This window comes from Rhinopithecus roxellana, chromosome 7 (genome assembly GCF_007565055.1).
Source record: "Rhinopithecus roxellana isolate Shanxi Qingling chromosome 7, ASM756505v1, whole genome shotgun sequence".
Lineage (NCBI taxonomy): Eukaryota > Metazoa > Chordata > Mammalia > Primates > Cercopithecidae > Rhinopithecus > Rhinopithecus roxellana.
In genome coordinates, this window is record NC_044555.1 from 118,512,555 (window position 1) to 118,533,396 (window position 20,842).

The 20,842-nt window shown below is 36.2% G+C and overlaps 1 protein-coding gene across 8 annotated transcripts in view; it reads left to right on the forward strand.

Moving 5' to 3' along the window:
* Positions 1-20,139, forward strand: part of STAG2 (stromal antigen 2) — a 145,940-nt gene extending 125,801 nt beyond the window's left edge. For 5 of the 8 annotated variants that reach the window (XM_030933754.1, XM_030933755.1, XM_010354598.2 and 2 more), the window contains 7 exons: positions 858-986; positions 3,919-4,142; positions 7,545-7,734; positions 7,824-7,934; positions 10,993-11,119; positions 12,378-12,455; positions 18,214-18,547. In XM_030933754.1, coding sequence (XP_030789614.1) covers positions 858-986; positions 3,919-4,142; positions 7,545-7,734; positions 7,824-7,934; positions 10,993-11,119; positions 12,378-12,455; positions 18,214-18,237 — 883 coding nt within the window. In that variant the 3' untranslated portion in view covers positions 18,238-18,547. Of the gene's footprint in view, positions 1-857; positions 987-3,918; positions 4,143-7,544; positions 7,735-7,823; positions 7,935-10,992; positions 11,120-12,377; positions 12,456-18,213 lie in introns of all 8 variants that reach the window. The other 3 variants (XM_010354601.1, XM_010354602.2, XM_010354599.2) reach the window with 2 other exon arrangements.
* The last annotated feature ends 703 nt before the right edge of the window (positions 20,140-20,842 follow it).

Genomic DNA, 20,842 nt, shown 5'->3' on the forward strand with positions numbered 1-20,842 from the left:
ATTATTTTGTTTTTTGTAGAGATAGGGTCTCACCATGTTGCCCAGGCTGGTCTTGAACCCCTGGCCTCAAGAGATCCTCCCACTTAAGCCACCGAAAGCATTAGGATTATAGGCATGAACCACCACACCTGGCTTCCTCCCTCAACAACTTTCACTTTGTTCTAAAACTGAAGTTTATTTTTATGCCTGTTAATCCATTAGATGGTAATTGTACATAATATTTAAGGACTACCTATATGTTATTTTCAGAAATGATATCTTTTTTTTCATGTAATATCCTTCCTTCGTTTCCTCCTTGATTCCATCTGGATTGTTTTTTACTCAGTTATATATTTGATAGAGTTATAATGTTGGGTTGTTACTTTGATGAATAGAGGTATTTATTGTCACACAAATGTAGTTAAAATGGGCCTTACATGGAGTTTAATTTTAAACTTTACTCTTGAATTGTTCATTACAGATATTTGTGAATTATTTTTTAACGTTCTATATGTTAGAGTAGGTCTCTTTTATGTCTTGAAAAATACAGATAATGTATTGATCATTATGTGAGAGAATTTACGTTATTTTCTATGGAAAAAGGTACCGATTAAAGAATGTAGATATACCAGACCATGTTCAGACTGAAAGCTAAGTGGTGTGTGTGTGTGTGTGTGTGTGTGTGTGTGTGTGTATTGTTTTAAAGAAAGTAACAGTAACATAAAATGTTAATATATCTGCACTCTTTACAACCTCCTTGTTTTCTGTTCCTCAAATTAAAAGCTTGGCAAAGGAAGTAGTGAGTGAAATTTTCTAAGTTATTGACTTTTTTATTATAGTCCCTCAAATGTTTATTTCAATTTTTTTTTTCTTTGCAGAGATGGCATAGAATTTGCTTTTAAAGAGCCTAATCCGCAAGGGGAGAGCCATCCACCTTTAAATTTGGCATTTCTTGATATTCTGAGTGAATTTTCTTCTAAACTACTCCGACAAGACAAAAGAACAGTGTATGTATTTGCTGGAAATGTCCTATTTAATTTCATTTTGGGATTCTTAAGGGCAATTGTTACACTTGGTTTCTCTCCTTTCTACTCACACACAGAATTGTAGGATTGCATTAATACACAAAAAAGTTTATACTTCAGCAACTTTATAATTTAAGGATTAAACTATGTTTTATGCGTAATACTCTAGTTTAATATTGTGAGTTTTCCTCCAGTATAGTTGTAGCTTTTGAGGTATAATTTGAATACTTTATGTATTATTTAAGAGACTGGACTCACTATGTTGCCCAGACTGGCTTTGAACTCCTGGGCTTAAGTGATTTTCCTGCCTTAATCTGAGTAGCTGGGGCTATAGGCATGAACCACTGTGCCTAGCTGCTTTTTGTGTTCTTATTTGCATTAGTGTCTTAACCCAACTAAGGAGGGAGCATTTGAAAACCAATAATAAAGGCAATCCATCAGGAACATCCTTTAATTCTCAAACAGGGCACTTTTCTGGTTTAGTCTCCTATAATGGTGACTTATAAAAGAGCTCCCAAAATGGATTTAAATTCTCAAAAATCTTCTACCTTTCCCCATGGCTTTGAGGTGTAAAAGGGCAGAAGCATATGGATACCTCATATTGTAAATAATCTTGTCTGAAAACCCACTAGTATTTTGTTTTTAAAGACTATAGACTTTATATGAAATTCTAAAGCAGACAAAACTAATGTATGGTGATAAAAATTACAGTAACAGTTACTTCTAGTATTGGAGAGTTTGAATGGGAACACTAGGGTACTAGAATTCTGTACCTTTTTTTTTTTTTTTTTTTTTTTTTTTTTTTTTTTTTTTGAAACGAAGTTTAGCTCTGTCCCTCAGGCACCATCTCGGCCCACTGCAAACTCTGCCTCCCGGGTTCAAGAGATTCTCCTGCCTCAGCCTCCTGTGTAACTGGGATTACAGGCATGTGCCACCATGCCCGGCTAATTTTGTATTTTTAGTAGAGACAGGGTTTCACCATGTTGGCCAGGCTAGTCTCGAATTCCTGACCTCAGGTGATCTGCCCGCCTCGACCTCGCAAAGTGCTGGGATTACAGTCGTGAACCACCATGCCCTGCCAAGTTCTGTATCTTGTTAGGCATGTGGGTCACACAGGTCTATATTCAGTTGTAAAAAATTAAAACAATGAAATACCATTTCTCACCTAGCACATTAGGAAAAATTAAGAAGTCTGATAGTGTCAAATAAATATTGCCAAGGATGTGAGGCAGCAGAGCCTTTTATACATTGTTGATGGCAGTACAAGACCATTTTGTGGAGCTTTTTGGCAATGCCTAGTAAAGTTTAAGATTCTCTCTACCTCATGATCCAGTAGTTTCATTCATAAGTGGATACCCCACAGAGACTCCTGAATACATGCACAATGAGACTGATAAAAGAATAATGGCTGTTGGATTGTTTGAAATAGTGGAAAACTCAAAACAACCTAAACATCCATCAACTGAAAATGGATCAATAGATTTATATATAATGGAATACCATACAATAGTAAAAATGGCTAGATTTCATTGAGTACAAAGAGCAAAATACAAAACCGTACTATGATGTTTACAGACAACTATGTATTGAACATACAAAATGTGCATGGAGGTGATAAATAGTGGTAATCTCTGGGCACAACGAGGAAGCAAAATGGGGATAGCTTTAGTGTAGGCTACTTATCTGTAATGTCCTATTTAGGTATGTGGTGGGTACATAATTGTAAATCTCTCTGCCAGTGAGTATATTTTGGCTCAAGGTTTGCATCTTGTTGCAGACTTAACAGTTTTTGAAGTGGTAGTCAGTTCACAGGCCACGCTTGGAGGAGTACTGTACTACTATATATGACTGAAGTGTATTGTAATATAGAAAGACATACTGGGAGTTGGGTGCGGTGGCTCACACCTGTCTTCCCAGCATTTTGGGAGGTCATGGCGGGCAGAGAGTTTGAGAGCAATCTGGCCAACATGGTGAAACCCTATCTCTACAAAAAAAAGGCAAAAATTAGGTGTGGTGGTGTGCACCTGTAATCCAAGCTACTCAGGAGGCTGAGGCAGGAGAATCGCTTGAACCTGGGAGATGGAGTTGCAGTGAGCCAAAACGGCACCACTGCACTCCAGCCTCGATAACAGAGTGAGACTGTGTCTCAAAAAAAAAGAAAAAAAAAGAAAAAAGAAAAATGCATACTGAACAGCTAACAAAGCAGTATGCTTCATAACTGATGTCTCCTATTCTGTTTAATGCTGTTCACACTAGTAAATCTGAATTGATAGAAATTAGTCATTACAATGACAGCAAATATTTTAGTTGCACTTTACAGTTAATTGACAAATAATTGTCTTTATTTGAAGCATAATTTAGCCTTTTTGAACTCTTGGTGTCAGAGCCTTGGACTTGAATCATGGTTATGCTGCCTCTACTCATTTTTATTACTGTGGGATTACTTCTTAATTTTTATTAACCTTTCTTTCATCACCTGTAAAATTGGGAAAACATTTCGCTCATAGAATTCTAAGAATAGTTAAGGAACCTGAGGAAAAAAAATACCTAGCACATAGTCGTCACATGAACGTTAGTTGAATTTTTATTGCAAAATTACATATAAGCCTTGAGATACTTGGATCCAGGGGTAGATTTATGATTTCCACCAGGCTGAAACTTTTTTGCAGGTAGGAATCATATCATATCCATCTTTGTATCTATTCATAGTGCCTGGTATGTAATAGGTACTCAGCAAATGTTAAACTGAATGCTCTGAATTATTTCATTTGATGTGAAAATCTTGGCAGAGACAACATTGTTCATTAGGCTGAGTTTTGAGTAGTGAAGTAATATGCCCATGCTCACACAACTAGGAGTTAATGTAACCTGCAGATTTCTGTATCGAAGCTAACAGTTTTGATTTCTTTTCAAGGTATGTTTACTTGGAAAAGTTCATGACCTTTCAGATGTCACTCCGAAGAGAGGATGTGTGGCTTCCACTGATGTCTTACCGAAATTCTTTGCTAGCTGGTGGTGATGATGACACCATGTCAGTCATTAGTGGAATCAGCAGCCGGGGGTCAACTGTGCGGAGTAAAAAATCAAAACCATCTACAGGAAAACGGAAAGTGGTTGAAGGCATGCAGCTTTCACTCAGTAAGGATATGATTTATTTTCTTTATATTTATCCCTAATATTTACCAACTGAATTGTCATTAAGGTTCACCTTATTTTTTATTTGAGATGTGTTCAGTAATAGCTTACAAAATGTGTTCGTTATGTGTAAATGTGCTGTTGTGAACATTTTAGATATATAAACTCAGTTCTCACAACGTTTTGGGTACATCTTCATTTTTCAGATGACAGCACTTGGCACAGAAAGGTTAAGTAACATACTCATGTCACACAGTTATTAAGTAGAAGAGCCATGCAGTTTCACTTTAGAGTGCCTGCTTTTTAAATTCTGTGCTACACTGTATGCATAGGGAAATGGACTCAGTATTATGGAGCTAGTTATTACCCAAGAGATCAGATCATCTAGTTAAAGTGGAACAACAGATTTAGAGAGGTTGCAACTTCTGAATTTCTATGAAGAGGCCATTAATCATGAAGAACTTCATAGAAATAGAGTGCAATCATATTAGAGGTAGGAATGCATTATGGTACTTGAAACTCTTATACTCCTAGCACTCCAGAGTTGGTTCAAAATGGGCCTGGGGACTTTTTTCTTAGGAATTATTAAACAAATTAGCATAGTTGTCAACATTTGTCCCAGTTATTATTGTTGAATAGCAAACTACCTCAAAACTTAAGACATAGCCAGGACCATGGTGTCTGGTACCTCAGCTAGGAAGGCTCAAAGGCTGGTGGCTGAAATCATACGGAGACATCTTCACTTACATATCTGATGCTGGCTGTCACTTGGGACCTCAGCTGTACTATCTGCCAGGACACCTACCTGTTACTTCTCCATGTCAGCATATCACCAGGCTCCAAGAGCAAGTGTCCCAAAAGACCAGAAGTGGAAGCTGCCAATTTCTTAAGGCCTGGGCCCAAAAACTGGCATAGTGTAATTTCTGCCATATTCTATTGGCCAAGCAATCACAGAGATTCTAGGGGAGAGGACATAATTCTCCACCTCTTAATGTGAGAAATGTCAAAGAATTTTGGGGCCATATTTTAAAATTGCCACATATCTCATCAGCTTTCATTTATCATCAAGTGCTTAGTGTTTAAAACTTGATTGTCCTGTGAATTTTAGTATCTTTTGTCCAGTAGTATAAAGGCATAACCTTGTATTTCTAACTTGTACAATTTTACACTGGTTAGTTATATAGTCCCAACATCACAGTTGATGGGGAAATCTCTTTATTAACCTGGACCAGTTAAAGTAGTTAGGGCCCATGGTTTATAAGTTAAAAGAAACTTTTCTGTTTTTTAAAAACAATGTTATCAAATTAAAAGATGATGTTTTCTCATATCACTAAATTTTTGAAAGTTTTTATCATTTGAGCTAGTCGTTAATAGTTAATAGGTATGTGCTGGGCCATCAAATCTCTCTCTCTTTTTTTTAGACCTCATGGAAACACATGAATGGGTATTCATATTACAGAAATCTCTCTCTCTCTCTCTCTCTCTCTTTTGTTTTTTAAGACCTCATGGAAACACATATGAATTGGTATTTATATTACATTTTACAAATAGATTATTAAATCAGATACTTCAATTTTTACAGGAAGAGTCAGTGCTCTCATTCAGGTTTTTGGGGAGAACCATAGAAATTGAGGCATTAATAAGTTAAGGAAGTTTGAATACTGATACGTTTGCCAAGTCAATGCAGTTTTGAAGACAATATTGGAGCCTGAATGCAGTAGAACTTAAAGGCTGATGTAATTATATTGCAAAATGTGGAGTTTATGTTTAATCTATTATTAGAGTATTAGCTATTCATGCATTTTCTTTCCACTCTTATCCCTTATAAACCTTACACACATTTGCAAATATGCATAATCTTTTTTATGTTTTTGATGGAGTTTTACTCTTGTTGCCCAGGCTGGAGTGCAATGGTGTGATGTTGGCTCACCGCAACCTCCCCCTCGCTTTTCTTCTCCTGCCTTAGCCTCCCGAGTAGCTGGGATTACAGGCGCCTGCCACTGCGCCTAATTTTTGTATTTTTAGTAGAGATGGGATTTCACCATCTTTGCCAGGCTCAAACTCCTGACCTTGTGATCCACCTGTCTCAGCCTCCCAAAGTGCTGGGATTACAGGCGTGAGCCACTACACCTGGCCTCATATGTATAATCTTCTAATGAAATAGTTTTTTTCTAAATTCACAACCACAAAGTGCTATTAATTTTTTTCTCCCAAGTCAGTGATTTTAAAAATTACTATTAATTCAGTAACAATTGTACACAAATTTGACTTACTAATTATGGCAACATTTACAGACATTTGAAAAAAGTAGCTTTTGCAGGTGTGAAACCTTTTTTCTTTTTAGTCCAGTGCTTAATATTCGTGTAGATTTGTGGCCCCCTTGCAGTTGCTCTTACTACCTGCTCAGCAGTCTGCATCCAATAGATTGGGAACCAGTCTCCTATTACTTCCATCCCTGTTACCATGTCTCACTCACCTAGGCCACACAATTAGCCTCCTAACTGGTCTGTTTGTTCACCAGTATTCTGTTTTTAAGTTTACTTCCCACACTGCCACTACATTGACTAAAACATGTAACTCACCAAATTACTTCCCTACCTTAAAACCTTCAGCAGCAGTTCCTTGTTACATTAGCAGAGCTCACAAGATTTTCCACAATTTGATTCCTGCTTCTTTATCTAGCCTTGTCTTTTACTACTCTTTCAATCTTTATGCCCCAGGAGTAGCAAACTGTTAGTTTTGAACCGTACGAAATTGCCCTTTTTGTAGGTCAAGTATCAGCAGATTAATAGGGTTCAGTCGACTGGGTGCAGTGTTTCACACTTGTAATCCCAGCACTTTAGGAGGCCAAGGCAGGCAGATCACTTGAGGCCAGGAATTCAAGACCAGCCTGGCCAACATGGTGAAACCCTGTCTGTACTAAAAATACAAAAATTAGCCAGACGTGGTAACACATTCCTGTAATCTCAGCTACTTGGGAGGCTGAGGCAGAATTGCTTGAACCCAGGAGGTGGAGGTTGCAGTGAGCCGAGAATTGCCTTAATTCTTGCTTTATGTTCTTCTCCCTGCCTAGAATAAAAAGCCTTCCTAGCCCAGCTGAAACCTACTCTAGTTAGAAGTTGCTTCTGGATAGCTGGCTCTGACCCCTTTCACTGCCTCCATTCCCCTTATGCTTCCCTCTCTGCTTGCATTTGCCACATTGTGTTTTAATTGCCTAGTTTTTCTGTGTCTACAACTAGACTCTAAGGCCAGGTCAGGGACTGCCCCTTGCATAGGTTTGTGTCTCCCTGTTCCTATGACTTGCATGTGGAAAGCAACAGATGTTTATTGACCTGAACAGGTTGTATTAGACACCTGAATAGTCAAAATTAGTGACTAAACCTCGTCGTTAATTTTCTTTTCCAGCTGAAGAAAGTAGTAGTAGTGATAGTATGTGGTTAAGCAGAGAACAAACACTGCACACCCCTGTTATGATGCAGACACCACAACTCACCTCCACTATTATGAGAGAGCCGAAAAGATTACGGCCTGAGGATAGCTTCATGAGTGTTTATCCAATGCAGACTGAACATCATCAAACACCTCTTGATTATAAGTAAGTACATTTGATCATTTTCTGTACTATAACTTTATTAATTACATAGAAAAAGTTAAGTTAAAAGAAGAATAAAATTCTCCTTGAAGCACGCAGGTAACATGGATGTTAGCTCAAAGACAACAAGAGGAAGCAAGGCAACAGCAGGAGAGAGCAGCAATGAGCTATGTTAAACTGCGAACTAATCTTCAGCATGCCATGTAAGTGAGAGTGCCTTATTGTCTGAGTCTAGGAAGTTCACTAATTCATTTTAACATTTTAATGTGTGCCTTATCTAAAAATTTCAGCAAACTCTCTAGAGTAACTTGAGCTGAAATAATCAAGGAACTAAAAATTGGTCTTTCCAACAGAAAAACAAAATATTTTAATTAAAATACTACCCAGTTAGCCAAAGGACCAATCTTAGGTTGATCTGTTGGAAAAGTTTAAATATCAATCCTTGTTTATTTTGGTACACAGCATTAAAAATACAGTTCTGTTACATCCTAATTGATTTTCCCAACTTAGTTCAGGCCCTCATCTCTCACCTGAACTATTATATTAGCTTTCTAACTGGGTTTCTTCCCTCAAATCTCCCATTTATCTTCTCACCAAACCTCTCCCTTCACCCCCCACTCCATCATTCACACTACCATCTAGAATTACTATTCTAGAATAAAAATCTTACCATGTAACTCTTACTTAAAACCTTTCTGTGACTCCCCATTGCCTGCTGGATAAACTCCAAACTTCCTTAGCTCATGGCATGCAAGATGTTTCAAAATATGGCCCCTGCCACATTTTAGTATGATTTCCTATTCCCTGGCAGCTGGTAAAGTCATCATAAAAGAACAAGCTCAGGTGTCACTTTAACTGAAGCTTTGGTCATCTATGCTCCCATAACACTATGTATATCCATATTTCTTATAGCACTTGCCACGTTGTACTGTAAATATTTGTTTATGAGTTTGTCCCGTTTGTCTAGACTGTGAGCTCCTCAAGGGCAGGGACTACATTCATTGCCTGTCAGTGCTTAACACATAAAAGATGCTAAGTAAATGTTCATTGAATGAATAAATGTTCAATGCTAAAAAAATTGAAGTTTATCTTTTAAATACTTTGCTTTTACTGGATTATGTATGATAACTTTATAAATCTTTATAAAATCTTCATTAGTTTTGGCTCTAAAATAAATGGCAGACAAGCAGTCTTTAGATAATTTTTTTAAATGTCTTGATTAGTATACAGGGAAAAGTGTGATGATTATGGTTAAGTTTTTGAGTTTGAAAGCATTGTATTTATAATGTGCTGTATGTATGTTTTACTATTGGGAGATAGTAGTTGTTACCCTCTTCTTTTTTTAATTTATATTTTGTTCTGTTTTGTTGGTTTTTAGATGTTAAGAATTTTACCTGTTTTTCTTACAAAATGATCATTTACTATGAGTGGTGGCCTGCATAAATTCACTTTAGTTATCTCCATAGTGGTCTTAACCTCTAGAGACACAAGGTATACTCTATTACACGTATAGATTCTGATCCTGGTTAATATGGTCATCATCTATATTATCACATGATTCTATCCCCTTTTCTCTGTTTCTGTCACCACATTCCTTCTAATATAAGTTCTTATTTTATGCTGGATCCTACAACTAATTTCTTGGCTTCCAACTTGTCACTGGTCCATATATTCCAGAATTCTGCCATGCAATCATTTGGTCTGTATCTCTCCCCATAAAACATTACACCAGTTCCTAAGATCCTATATAGCATGTCACTACTGAGTACCATTTTAATTCCCAATTACAGTTAACCGCCCCCTGCCTCCCCCTCCCTCCCCACCGGCAACTACAATAAATTATCTCAGTTAAATAACTATTACCAGAGGATGCTTTGGTGATTGTACCGTAAGTCATCTATTGCATGGGACTCTAAAGCATTTTCATCTTACAATGATTTTTCTATAATGGTATCTGCCCTATAAATAAAAATACTTCCAAATTATCTTATTTTTCATAGCTTGTATCACATATATCTTCCTTGTATTTCAAACAAAATGCAGAATAGCTTTCTGATTTTCTGTCACATGGTTCATACAGCACATATATTCCCTTCACGGTTGCCTCCACAAAATACAGTAAAATTGTCTTTCTACCTAGAATTGTTAGGAAGTAAGGACCATTATAAACATATTTGTCCAGGTAACATGGATCAGACATCATATCTTGTTATCTTTATATCTTTTAAGAACCAGCATAGTGTTGTGTAAATTGTAAGCATTCGGTAAATAATTGCTGGGGTTTTGGCAACTTTCTTGACTATGGGGGTGTCTTTGGATGAGAAAAGAAGGTAATGGTGGCCAAACTGGGGAAAAACAACAAGTCCTACTCAGTTTCACAATTATGTTGGCTACTTTATGCTGATCTGGGCTAATTTGTAAACTTAATTTATTCCTCATAATTATGTAATAACATATATAACTCTTGGTCTTAGTTTTTCATTTTAAATTTCTATATATGTCTTAGTTTTGAGTTTCATAGGGCACACGAATCTAAGTTTCAGCATGAGTGTTCCTCATTTCTTCCTAAGGCAGAATTAATCCCTTATTTTAGTATGTCCTTATAACATTTGATGCATAGTTTTCTTGTAATTTTTATCACATTTTGTCATAATTAATTGTTTATCTCTGTTTGCCATAGTAGACTGTAAGCTCCTTGAGGGCAGGAATCATGTCTTAGTCTTATTCATCTTTTTTTTTTTTTAAACATCCATAGGACACAGTAGAAGCCTGTCACATAGTAGGCATTGTGTGAGTGAGTGTGCACATGCCTGGTACACATTAGGTACTGAATGAATGAGGGAGTGATGGGTAAAAGTAGCATTATATATTGATGAAAATATGTGTATTCTGAAAATGTCATTTCTTTGGTCTCTGTTTTATGTTTGTTTATTAATTTGTACCCTGCCTACTTTCAAAAAGGATTTGAGGTATCTTGTATGTTCCCATGTGGGAAATTCTCATTGAATCTTGTATATGGCATATCAGAACTATAAAGCTAAATGTACTGAAGTAATTAGAATAAACATAACTCCTTAGCATTTTTAGACAAGTGAACATTGGGTTTTGACATCATTGATGACATAATGCCTAATCATTCTCCCTGACCTTTAATTCCATCATTTTCCATTATACTTGAATATAGAGAGCCACATACTGCTGCCTATATATTAATAGTCATGACATGAGTTCAGATCTTGACTTTGTTTTATATTTCTCTAGTCGGCGTGGCACAAGCCTAATGGAAGATGATGAAGAGCCAATTGTTGAAGATGTTATGATGTCCTCAGAAGGGAGGATTGAGGATCTTAATGAGGGAATGGATTTTGACACCATGGATATAGATTTGGTAAGAAACTTCATGATTTCTGTAAGATTTTCAATTTAGATCTTTTGAAAATTATGTTGGATATTTATTAGAGTAGAGAAATACTTACCAAGAGAAATAAGTTTTGCAAAAATATTAAATAAAATAGTTGCCAGGGGTTTAGATATATGGGAAGGGATTTAGAAGAGAGTAAGGTTGGTGAAGGTGGTAGATCCTAGATTAAGATGATAAAAATCGTCTGTTTGCTTCTGAGATTAATTTAGGAATATATAGGTTTAAAGGGTATATTTTGATTAATACTAATTTGACTATGAAAATCAATTGTTATTTAATTATGCATTAAACATGAGTATAAAAGTATACCATTATCAAAACAATATATTAATACTACTTGTTGAGACAAATTCCGTATCAGATAATGAAGTAAAATTACTTAAACTTGAAGGAAGTTAAATACAGGAAGGAGTGTATTCTTTATTAATAATTAAATATGTGATTAGGGTTGATCATATACAAAATGGTTTTACATATTTCATTTTGCTACATATCTCATTCACCTTTGTGAAGTAAGTTGAGAGGATTGAAAATATTGAAACTTACTCTCTCCAAAGAGGCAAAACTAGCAAATAGTAAAGTTGATACTTATAAGTCAAGTCTTATGATTCTTTTTAGTATATTGTGTATTCTTAAAGAAATAATTAAATTTTTAGAATGGTATAAAGGTGCCTCAAAAGGAAAATGGATTTGAGAGAATGATTTTTAAAGTAAAATGAAAAATGAGTTTTCCGGTTTTTGTCTCTCAGGATAATTTTCCATGAGTTTTTTTATTTTTTATTATTTGTTTTTATTTTGAGACGGAGTCTCGCTCTGTCACCCAGACTGGAGTGCAGTGGCGCGATCTCGGCTCACTGCAAGCTCCACCTCCTGGGTTCATGCTGTTCTCCTGCCTCCATGCTGTTCTCCTGCCTCAGCTTCCTGAGTAGCTGGGACTACAGGCGCCCAATTTTTTGTATTTTTAGTAGAGACGGGGTTTCACTGTGTTAGCCAGGATGGTCTCGATCTCCTGACCTTGTGATCCACCCACCTTGGCCTCCCAAAGTGCTGGGATTACAGGCATGAGCTACCGGGCCCGGCCAATCATTTTCCATGAGTTTTTAAAATATTGTGTCAGGTACACTTGGAATCACATAGGCCATGTGAACATTTAACTTGGATATTTTCAGTTACTATCTGGTTTGTAGATATAGCTAATGTCAACTTATTTCCTTTTTTCCTTTAGCCACCATCAAAGAACAGACGAGAGAGAACAGAACTGAAGCCTGATTTCTTTGATCCAGCTTCAATTATGGATGAATCAGTAGGTTTAATTTAAATGTACCCCAGGATTACAAAATCAAAAGTATAGGCAGTCTCTCAGTTTGAGGTTGAAAACCTGGGGTAGCATACTGAGAATAGATGAAAACAGTTGGACGTGAGAAAAAGAGGCAGGCAGGCAGGATTTCAGTGGGAGGGGAGGAGAGTGATGCAATAGTGGTGACAGATTAGAAAAGTACTTTTGAATCCTGGCTGACTGGGACTTGAATATTAAGGAATTTGGACTGTTCTTCCAGGTTTGTACTGTTCTTCAATGGGTTGCCCATTGAAGGATTTTAAATAAGGTAATGTCATGATGAGAATTGTGTTTCAGAAAGATTTCCTTGACATTTATGGATGGGACAGGATGAATGAGGGGCGTAATATAAAGGCATGGTGAAAAATAATGAGAACTTGAACAAAGGCTTTGATAATGAAGAGAAGGTTATTGAGCTGTCTAAGATGAGAGTCAGTTACCACTCCCACCATCCTTAATTGGTTATTATTGGGCTTTGTCAGTTCTTTTTCTTAAGTACCTCTTTTATCAGTCCCCTGTGCCATATTCTTCTTGACAGTGCCTTGATTCAGGTCCTCCTCAGTTTTCACATGGGCTGTTGCAAAGCCTTTAAGCTGATATTGCAGTCCCCCTGCTCCTTTATACCTCTTGTGGGGGTCATCTTTCTAAAAATGCAGATGTGATATTCTCACTTACCATTCTTTTTTTTTTTTGAGACGGAGTCTCGCTCTCTGCCGCCCAGGCTGGAGTGCAGTGGCCAGATCTCAGCTCACTGCAAGCTCCGCCTCCCGGGTTTATGCCATTCTCCTGCCTCAGCCTCCGGAGTAGCTGGGACTACAGGCGCCCGCCACCTCGCCCGGCTAGGTTTTTGTGTTTTTTTTTTAGTAGAGACGGGGTTTCACCGTGTTAGCCAGGATCACTTACCATTCTTTTATTGATTTTTTTCCCCCATTGCCATTAGGAAGAAAATTCTAGCTCCTCAGCCTAGCAAACAAAGCCTTTTATGATCTGGTTCCCTTGCCACCTTAACCTTGGCCTTTTCCTTACATGTATTCTATGCTCTAGCCATATCAAATCTTGTAGTTCCTCTCAGATACACTATGCTCTTTCCTGACTCCATAACTTTGTATAAGCTTTTTTTCTACCAGAAATTCCCATTTATTTTTCCTCCTAGTAAAGTCTTTATTTGATACTAATTTTGACGTTACCTGTGGAATTTTTGCTGATTTCCAGATTTTTTTTTCTCTTCTTCCTTAACTCCTTGTACACACTTTATTGTAATAATTACCAGACTTGCATAGTGAGATAGGATATTACATGCTCTGGTCCTTCACTAGATTGAACTCCCTGAGGCAGTGATGATGTTATTCATTTTTAGTTCTGCCCAGCACAGTAGATATTTAGTTTTGTCAAATGAATAAATCATTTAAATGCCCTGTCATCTCCCTTTTAGGTATCTACCCATTTTATGTTCCTCGTTCCTCACACCTACTGCCTCAAGTGGTTATACCATCTTCTAAGGCCTCCCTTCTATGTCCAATTTCTACCATTCCCTCCTTGCCCTCTCCTACCTCATAATCTGCTTTCACATAGCTTTTAGAACTATTTTGACAAACTAATTCACACTAACATGTTTATTAATAAGGCCAAGGGGCCGGGCTCAGTGGCTCATGCCTATAATCCCAGCACTTTGGGAGGCCAAGGTAGGAGGATTGTTTGAGCCCAAGAGCTTGAGACCAACTTGGGCAACACAGTGAGACCCCATCTTTACAAAAACTAAAAAAAATCAGCTGGGCATGGTAATGCGTACCTGCGGTCCCAGCTACCCAGGAGCACGAGGTGGGAGGATCGCTTGAGCCCAGGAGGTTGAGGCTGCAGTGAGTTGTGTTCACAATACTGCACTCCAGCCTGGGTGACAGAGCCGAGACCCTGTCTCAAAAAAAAAAAAAAGGTAGAATCTGCTTCGATTGGTCTTATGTGTGGCCTTAACATTCTGCATTGCTAACATGCTGTCGGTGCTTCAGGTCTGCAAACCATACTTTGAGTAGCAAGACCATACTTTGAGTACCTAAGTGACCTATCCCACTCATAAGTCTGAAGTTTATGGTTTTCTTGATAATTAATCTAACAGTATGTATCATCTTAGTTTGTTAAACATGAAAGTAGTGATTGTGATGAGGGGTAAAGGAATATTTTCAAGCAGGTGATGAAATGCATTTATTCAACAATTTATTACATCAGAAGTTGGTGCTGAAGTGAATAAGACACTCTCCCTGTCCTTAAGGAATTCATATTCTAGTGCACCTTGACTATCACTTTGAAATGAAAAGTATGGAAGGTAGTAGCTGAGAGCTTGGGTGACAGACACTATGCTAGGTGTGATTTATTTTGATCCTCTCAGCAACCTTGTGAGAAAGGTAATGGGAATTTCCACTTTCATGCCGTAGTAAGCTGAGACTGAAGAAGTGGTTTAGTGACTTTGCTCAGTTATACAGTTAGCAAGTGTCCAAGTAGTAATTTGATGCCAGTTCCTTTTGATTTAATAATCTCCTGCTGTCTCTACTGTTGTGCTTCCCAAAACTAAAATCCCCATTTGGATGAAACACCAACAGAAGTAATTAAGAAATTGAAATGGTTAACTATGATCAAAATTAATATGGGCAGTTAGGATCACCATTTTTAAATGTATTTGTCTAATGTCAGGAGAACTTTTAACATTTGTTTTCTTAGTTACAGACTAGATTTGCAAACAGGTGTTCTTCAGATTACTAAAATAATGAAACAATATTAACTATGTGTATCTATTTTTGATATTTAACATTTAGAGAAAAGTAGGGTCTTAATAGTCATTTTTTATTTATAGTGATTTTATAGCATTCTCGTGTACATTGAATGTTACAGCTGAGAGGCTTTTATTTATTCTTAATTTGATAATAGTTTAGCTGCTTCTGCTACTAAAATTAGGAAAATGAGCACTTGTACTTATAACTGTAGTTTTATAGCATTACCACATGATGGCAGCAGTCACATAACTGAATGCTCAATAATCTTTAAAGGCTTAGGTTTCTTTAGAAGTCTTTGACAATGTAATTTTTTTTTAAAGTTAATAGTTTATTTTAAAAATATACACTGCACTATACTCCATACTGTCTCAACCATAACTTAAGAAATGGAATAATGGAAAATTTTAAATGTAAAATTCTGTTTGCCTTTATACAATGCCCCACATCTGTTCTTACTGAAGCCCGTAATAATGGAGTCATCAAAACAGTAGCAAAATTGGGATTTAAATTCTTTAATGTCCAATTCTAAGAAGTGGTAATATAAAAACTCTGAACCTATCATTTTGTGTTGCATATACATAAAATTCTAGATTTATGGTGTAGCTAGTTTTATATTTGGACACAAAATTGGTTTATAACATTTTGATAACAGTCGTTTTCTGCCAGAATTGCCAAAATATACTGGTTTGATATTTGTACTTCTAAAAATATGTTAAAGTATTTATTAATGTTAACATCAGAAACAGGCAGAGTTTGTGTTGGCACAGAAAAGAGTGTCACTACTCTCATTCCCCTGTGTTGAGATTCTCTTATTAGAATTATTTATAGTATAAAATTGTAAAGAAGGGCTCCATGTAATGGAACTAATTTAATGTTCTAGTAAGAGAATCTAGTTATAACCTAGTCTGTACAAAACAAAAAGAATTTCAGGTGTTCGGGTGCTTTCTAGTCAGGCACTCTGTTTGTAAAGAACTTGAGTTCATCTTCGTCCCATACTCTATACTAAATTGCTGATTAAGATTTTATACTTTCATTCATCATCAAACCTTTCCCTACCGAGATTCATAGATTGTTATGGCAAGAATTGGCTTTTAAACATTATCTAGGTCTCTTTGGTGGAAACATTCTAACCACCCAAACTCTTGTCTTTAACCAAAAAAGGAGAACCCTGAAGCATGCGGGAAGGGGAGAGGACAAGGGATTAGTAGTGTGGTAGTTATTGTGAATGGACAGGTAAGAAATTGGGTGCACGAGTCCTCTTTGTTTTCATTACTTGGGATTCCAAACACTACTTGATAATTCATTATAAAGAGGCTGCAATCAGATACTTGTTTCTGGGTCTGACAATACACAGTTTCTTCAGCTTATGTTTATACATGAGTTCTATGACTTTTGTTCATAGAACTTATGAGAGATTTAACTTGTAAGTAAGAGCTCTTTGTAATATTTCAGCTCATTACATCTGGCTTTGATATGAGTTCTTACTAGCTCATTATAGTATTCTAAAATATTACTTAATGGGCATAAGTGCTAGAATTTTATTTTATTTTATTTTATTTTATTTTATTTTATTTTATTTTATTTTTTTGAGACGGAGTCTCGCTCTGTCGCCCAGGCTGGAGCGCAGTGGCCAGATCTCAGCTCACTGCAAGCTCCGCCTCCCGGGTTTATGCCATTCTCCTGCCTCAGCCTCCCGAGTAGCTGGGACTACAGGCGCCCGCCACCTCGCCCGGCTAATTTTTTATATTTTTTAGTAGAGACGGGGTTTCACCGTGTTAGCCAGGATGGTCTCGATCTCCTGACCTCGTGATTCGCCCGTCTCGGCCTCCCAAAGTGCTGGGATTACAGGCTTGAGCCACCGCGCCCGGCCAGTGCTAGAATTTTAATTGAACAACCTAACTTTTAGTATATATACTAACAGTCACATGCCATTCTTGTTTAATGAACAAGGGAGAGTTGCTCCATTCATCATCTGCTTTTACTTTTAGACAAGTAATTATTAGATTTTACCTAACATTCCTTTCTCAGCTGGAGTATATAGAAAGCATCAATATAAGTCATTTTGCCCTGATTTTACCTTACCTTTTTGATTTCTTTTTTTTTTTTTTTTTCTGAGACGGAGTCTTGCTCTGTCGCCCAAGCTGGAGTGCAGTGACCGGATCTCAGCTCACTGCAATCTCCGCCTCCCGGGTTCACGCCATTCTCCTGCCTCAGCCTCCCGAGTAGCTGGGACTACAGGCGCCCGCCACCTCGCCTGGCTAGTTTTTTGTACTTTTTAGTAGAGACGGGGTTTCACCGTGTTAGCCAGGATGGTCTCGATCTCCTGACCTTGTGATCCGCCTGCCTCGGCCTCCCAAAGTGCTGGGATTACAGGCTTGAGCCACCGCACCCGGCCACCTTTTTGATTTCTTAAAATTTGTAGTTCTGTTCTATTCACTTTGGCCATATTTTCTAAAGAAAGCTTCCTGCTTTCTACATACTTGAATTGTTCTTAGATTGTTTTTGGTCTGCATATTCAAATGCCTTTTTGAAAAACCGTATCCACTTCCAGCACAAATAGCCAAGTTTGCAAGACTTTCTTAACCTCTTTCCAAGGAACCTGTGCCAGAAATATATGTGAAGAAGCACATTCATTTATTCATTCAACAAATACCTATGTTGAGTGCCTATGTTTAGGGCATTATCTGGACATCAGGGGTATATATAAACATAATTAATCCAAGGTTCCTACTTTAATTATATTTGTGAGGTAAGTAGCATCTTGATCAGTCCTGATGTTATTTCATTATATATCATGGTCAATTTAATTTTAGAATTATACATCTGAAGAGAAGGGAAGTTTTCAAAGTGGTTTTATTAGCATGTTATTTAACATAATAAAGCATTTATGTAATGTTTACAGATATATTTAAATAAGTGAATGACTTTTAACGAGATTTTCTCCCCCCTCTCTCTCTCATTAGGTTCTTGGAGTGTCAATGTTTTAATACCAGTACACAATTAAATCTGTGGTGAAGTCATTTTCTAAGTGGAAGAGGAAATTTTAAAGTGTGGTAGATACAGTGAAATTCTGTACAGATTTTTCTCTAAGGAGAATATGACATGCTTATGCTTACCAAGATCAAGTGCATTGAGGGGCAGTTTTGTTTGCCTGAATAAAAGTAAAGGACAAGTAAACAATTTGATGATAAGCTACAGTTTTTCTTAGAAAGTAAATATTTTATTTATGCGCTGTTAGTTGGCTTTTGAATCAATTATTTCATGCTTTTTTTAAAAAAAAAAAAAAAAACAAAATAACAATCTGAAGAGGCATTTGGTACAGATACGAATTCTCTTACATTTATTTACTGGTTGTACTAAATAATGATGACCTCTGCTGGATTTCTGTTTACATCCAGAAAACAATGTTAAGGATGTATTTATTCCCCTACCCTGAAGAAAGTGTAGGATAGAATTGTTTTTAGCATTCTAAATTTAATGCTTAAAACATCAATCAACAAAACTTTGTTTTAAATATTGTAATTGTGGAGAAAAGTAAACTTATAAGCAGAACTTTTACAATTTTTTCATCTAAAAGTATTTTAAGATATTTTTAAAATCCAAGAGCTTCTCTATACTTTTCAGAAATATCCAGATGCAGTGAACTGCCAGAAGGTAACCAGTCTCAAACATGCTTATCCCATTATCAACCCTGAAAGTTTGCTTGTCCTTTAAGATAAAAATGTAATGTTGTGATATTCCTTCCAGTAGTGCCACTGTATTTTGTCTCCAAATAAAAGAAGCTTATTGTAGTATGTTTGCAGAAAAATTCTAAACAAAAATTATACAGCTTATTAGAGTGTGGGAATAGGGATCTAAATTTTAAATAAAATTATATATATATATAAATTGGTGCTGATTTTATAATTGCGCAGTTTGTTTAGTTTTTTCTTACTTTTAAATTCCAACTTAAAATTATGAGGTTTCAGAAATATATTGAAAGTTTAACAATGTTTAAAAATAGAAAAGCATGAGTGTTCATGCTTTAAAATGATTTTTAAATTTGTATTTTATATTGTTTTATCTATCTGTCTTTGCAAGCAGTCTTCAGGTTAAAGATACTTCTAACAGGTTACAGTACATTTCCTCTGTATGTAAATTAGATGGGATAATAGAATTCATAACCCATAATATTCTTTGAAAGCTAAGCTTTAAACTTCATTTTATGTCCTTTCACAAATAAATTAGTTTAAAACAGAAAGTGGCTACTTGCCATTTTGACATCAACTCATTTTGCGAGGCTTAGGCAGCTAGACATCGTTTAAAACAAAATATTAACTTATATTACATGTGTATCTATCTTTTGTCAGTCGTCTCTCAGTTCTTGAGGTATATTATTTTAATCATTCCATGCCTTAATATGCTTGCAATACAAGAATATCTTCAGATGGGTGAATACCAAAAGGCTTTCAGTTTTTAGTCAGAAATCAAGCATTGGGCTGTGGTAGCCAAAAACCATAGGTTAGCTAAAAAGATCATGATACAATTATTTTATTAAGTCATGGTTAATAACAAATGAATCCAGACTTGTCTAACAGATTTTCCATCAACAAATATTGTTATGTGCAAAAGTATTGCCTATGTTGTTTTACACACCACTGCATTAACTAGAACTGCTGAGAGGACTGTATATATGATTTTAAACCTAAGTTGATTTTTTTTCTCACTCTTGAAAGGAGTACTTCTTTGTGAAAGCAGTTCTTACAGCTTTGTTTTCAACCAGCTAAAAATGTTTTATATATTACTCTAACCTGTTGTCCTCCACATTCTATTGTCCTAATTGTACTGTTTTCTGATTTGTATTTATGTCTTGAGACAGTAACTTTTTGAATAAAAATAAACCTACAGTATGTTGTATGTTTTCTCTTGTACTCAGAGGGGGAGGGTGACTATAAATGGTTTGCAAATTATATCTATTATCACATCTTTTCATGTGTTTGAGGAATAATTTATAGAGAATGCCATCAGTTTATATTTTTAATAAATCATATGTATTTACAATGAAACCAAATCCCTAATTGGGTTATTACTTTAAAATAGGAATCTGTAACCATTATTGCTTTAATTTTCATCTGGTATAGGTTAAACACATTTACAAATGTTTCCATTGTTTATACAGGGTACATTTGAGTGCCTTCTGTGTGCTAGGCATGTGTTAAGAGATCTCTCCTTCATAGATCCATTGGGGAAAACAAAATAATAAACTTGTAATAAATGCCAGGAAGGAAACAGGCAGGATATGCTGAGGTAGAGAATGAGAGAGAGAGAGTAAGAGAGAAACCGGTCTTAAATAAGGGGCTCATGACATGGAGGTAAAACCAACATTTGAAAAAGAATTTACTAATTGAATTCATATTGAAAACTCATCAAAGAAAGTATTAACAAGATTTGCATTGTACTCTTTAAGAGGTTCATGTCAGTGTAACACTAGCACATTGTTCATTTGGGCTAGTTTGTATATCATACTAGAATTGTCTTCTATCATTAGTGATTCAGAACTGAACGTATAAAATGATAGCTAAAACAGCTGGGTGCTGTTTTAAGTAGTTTATG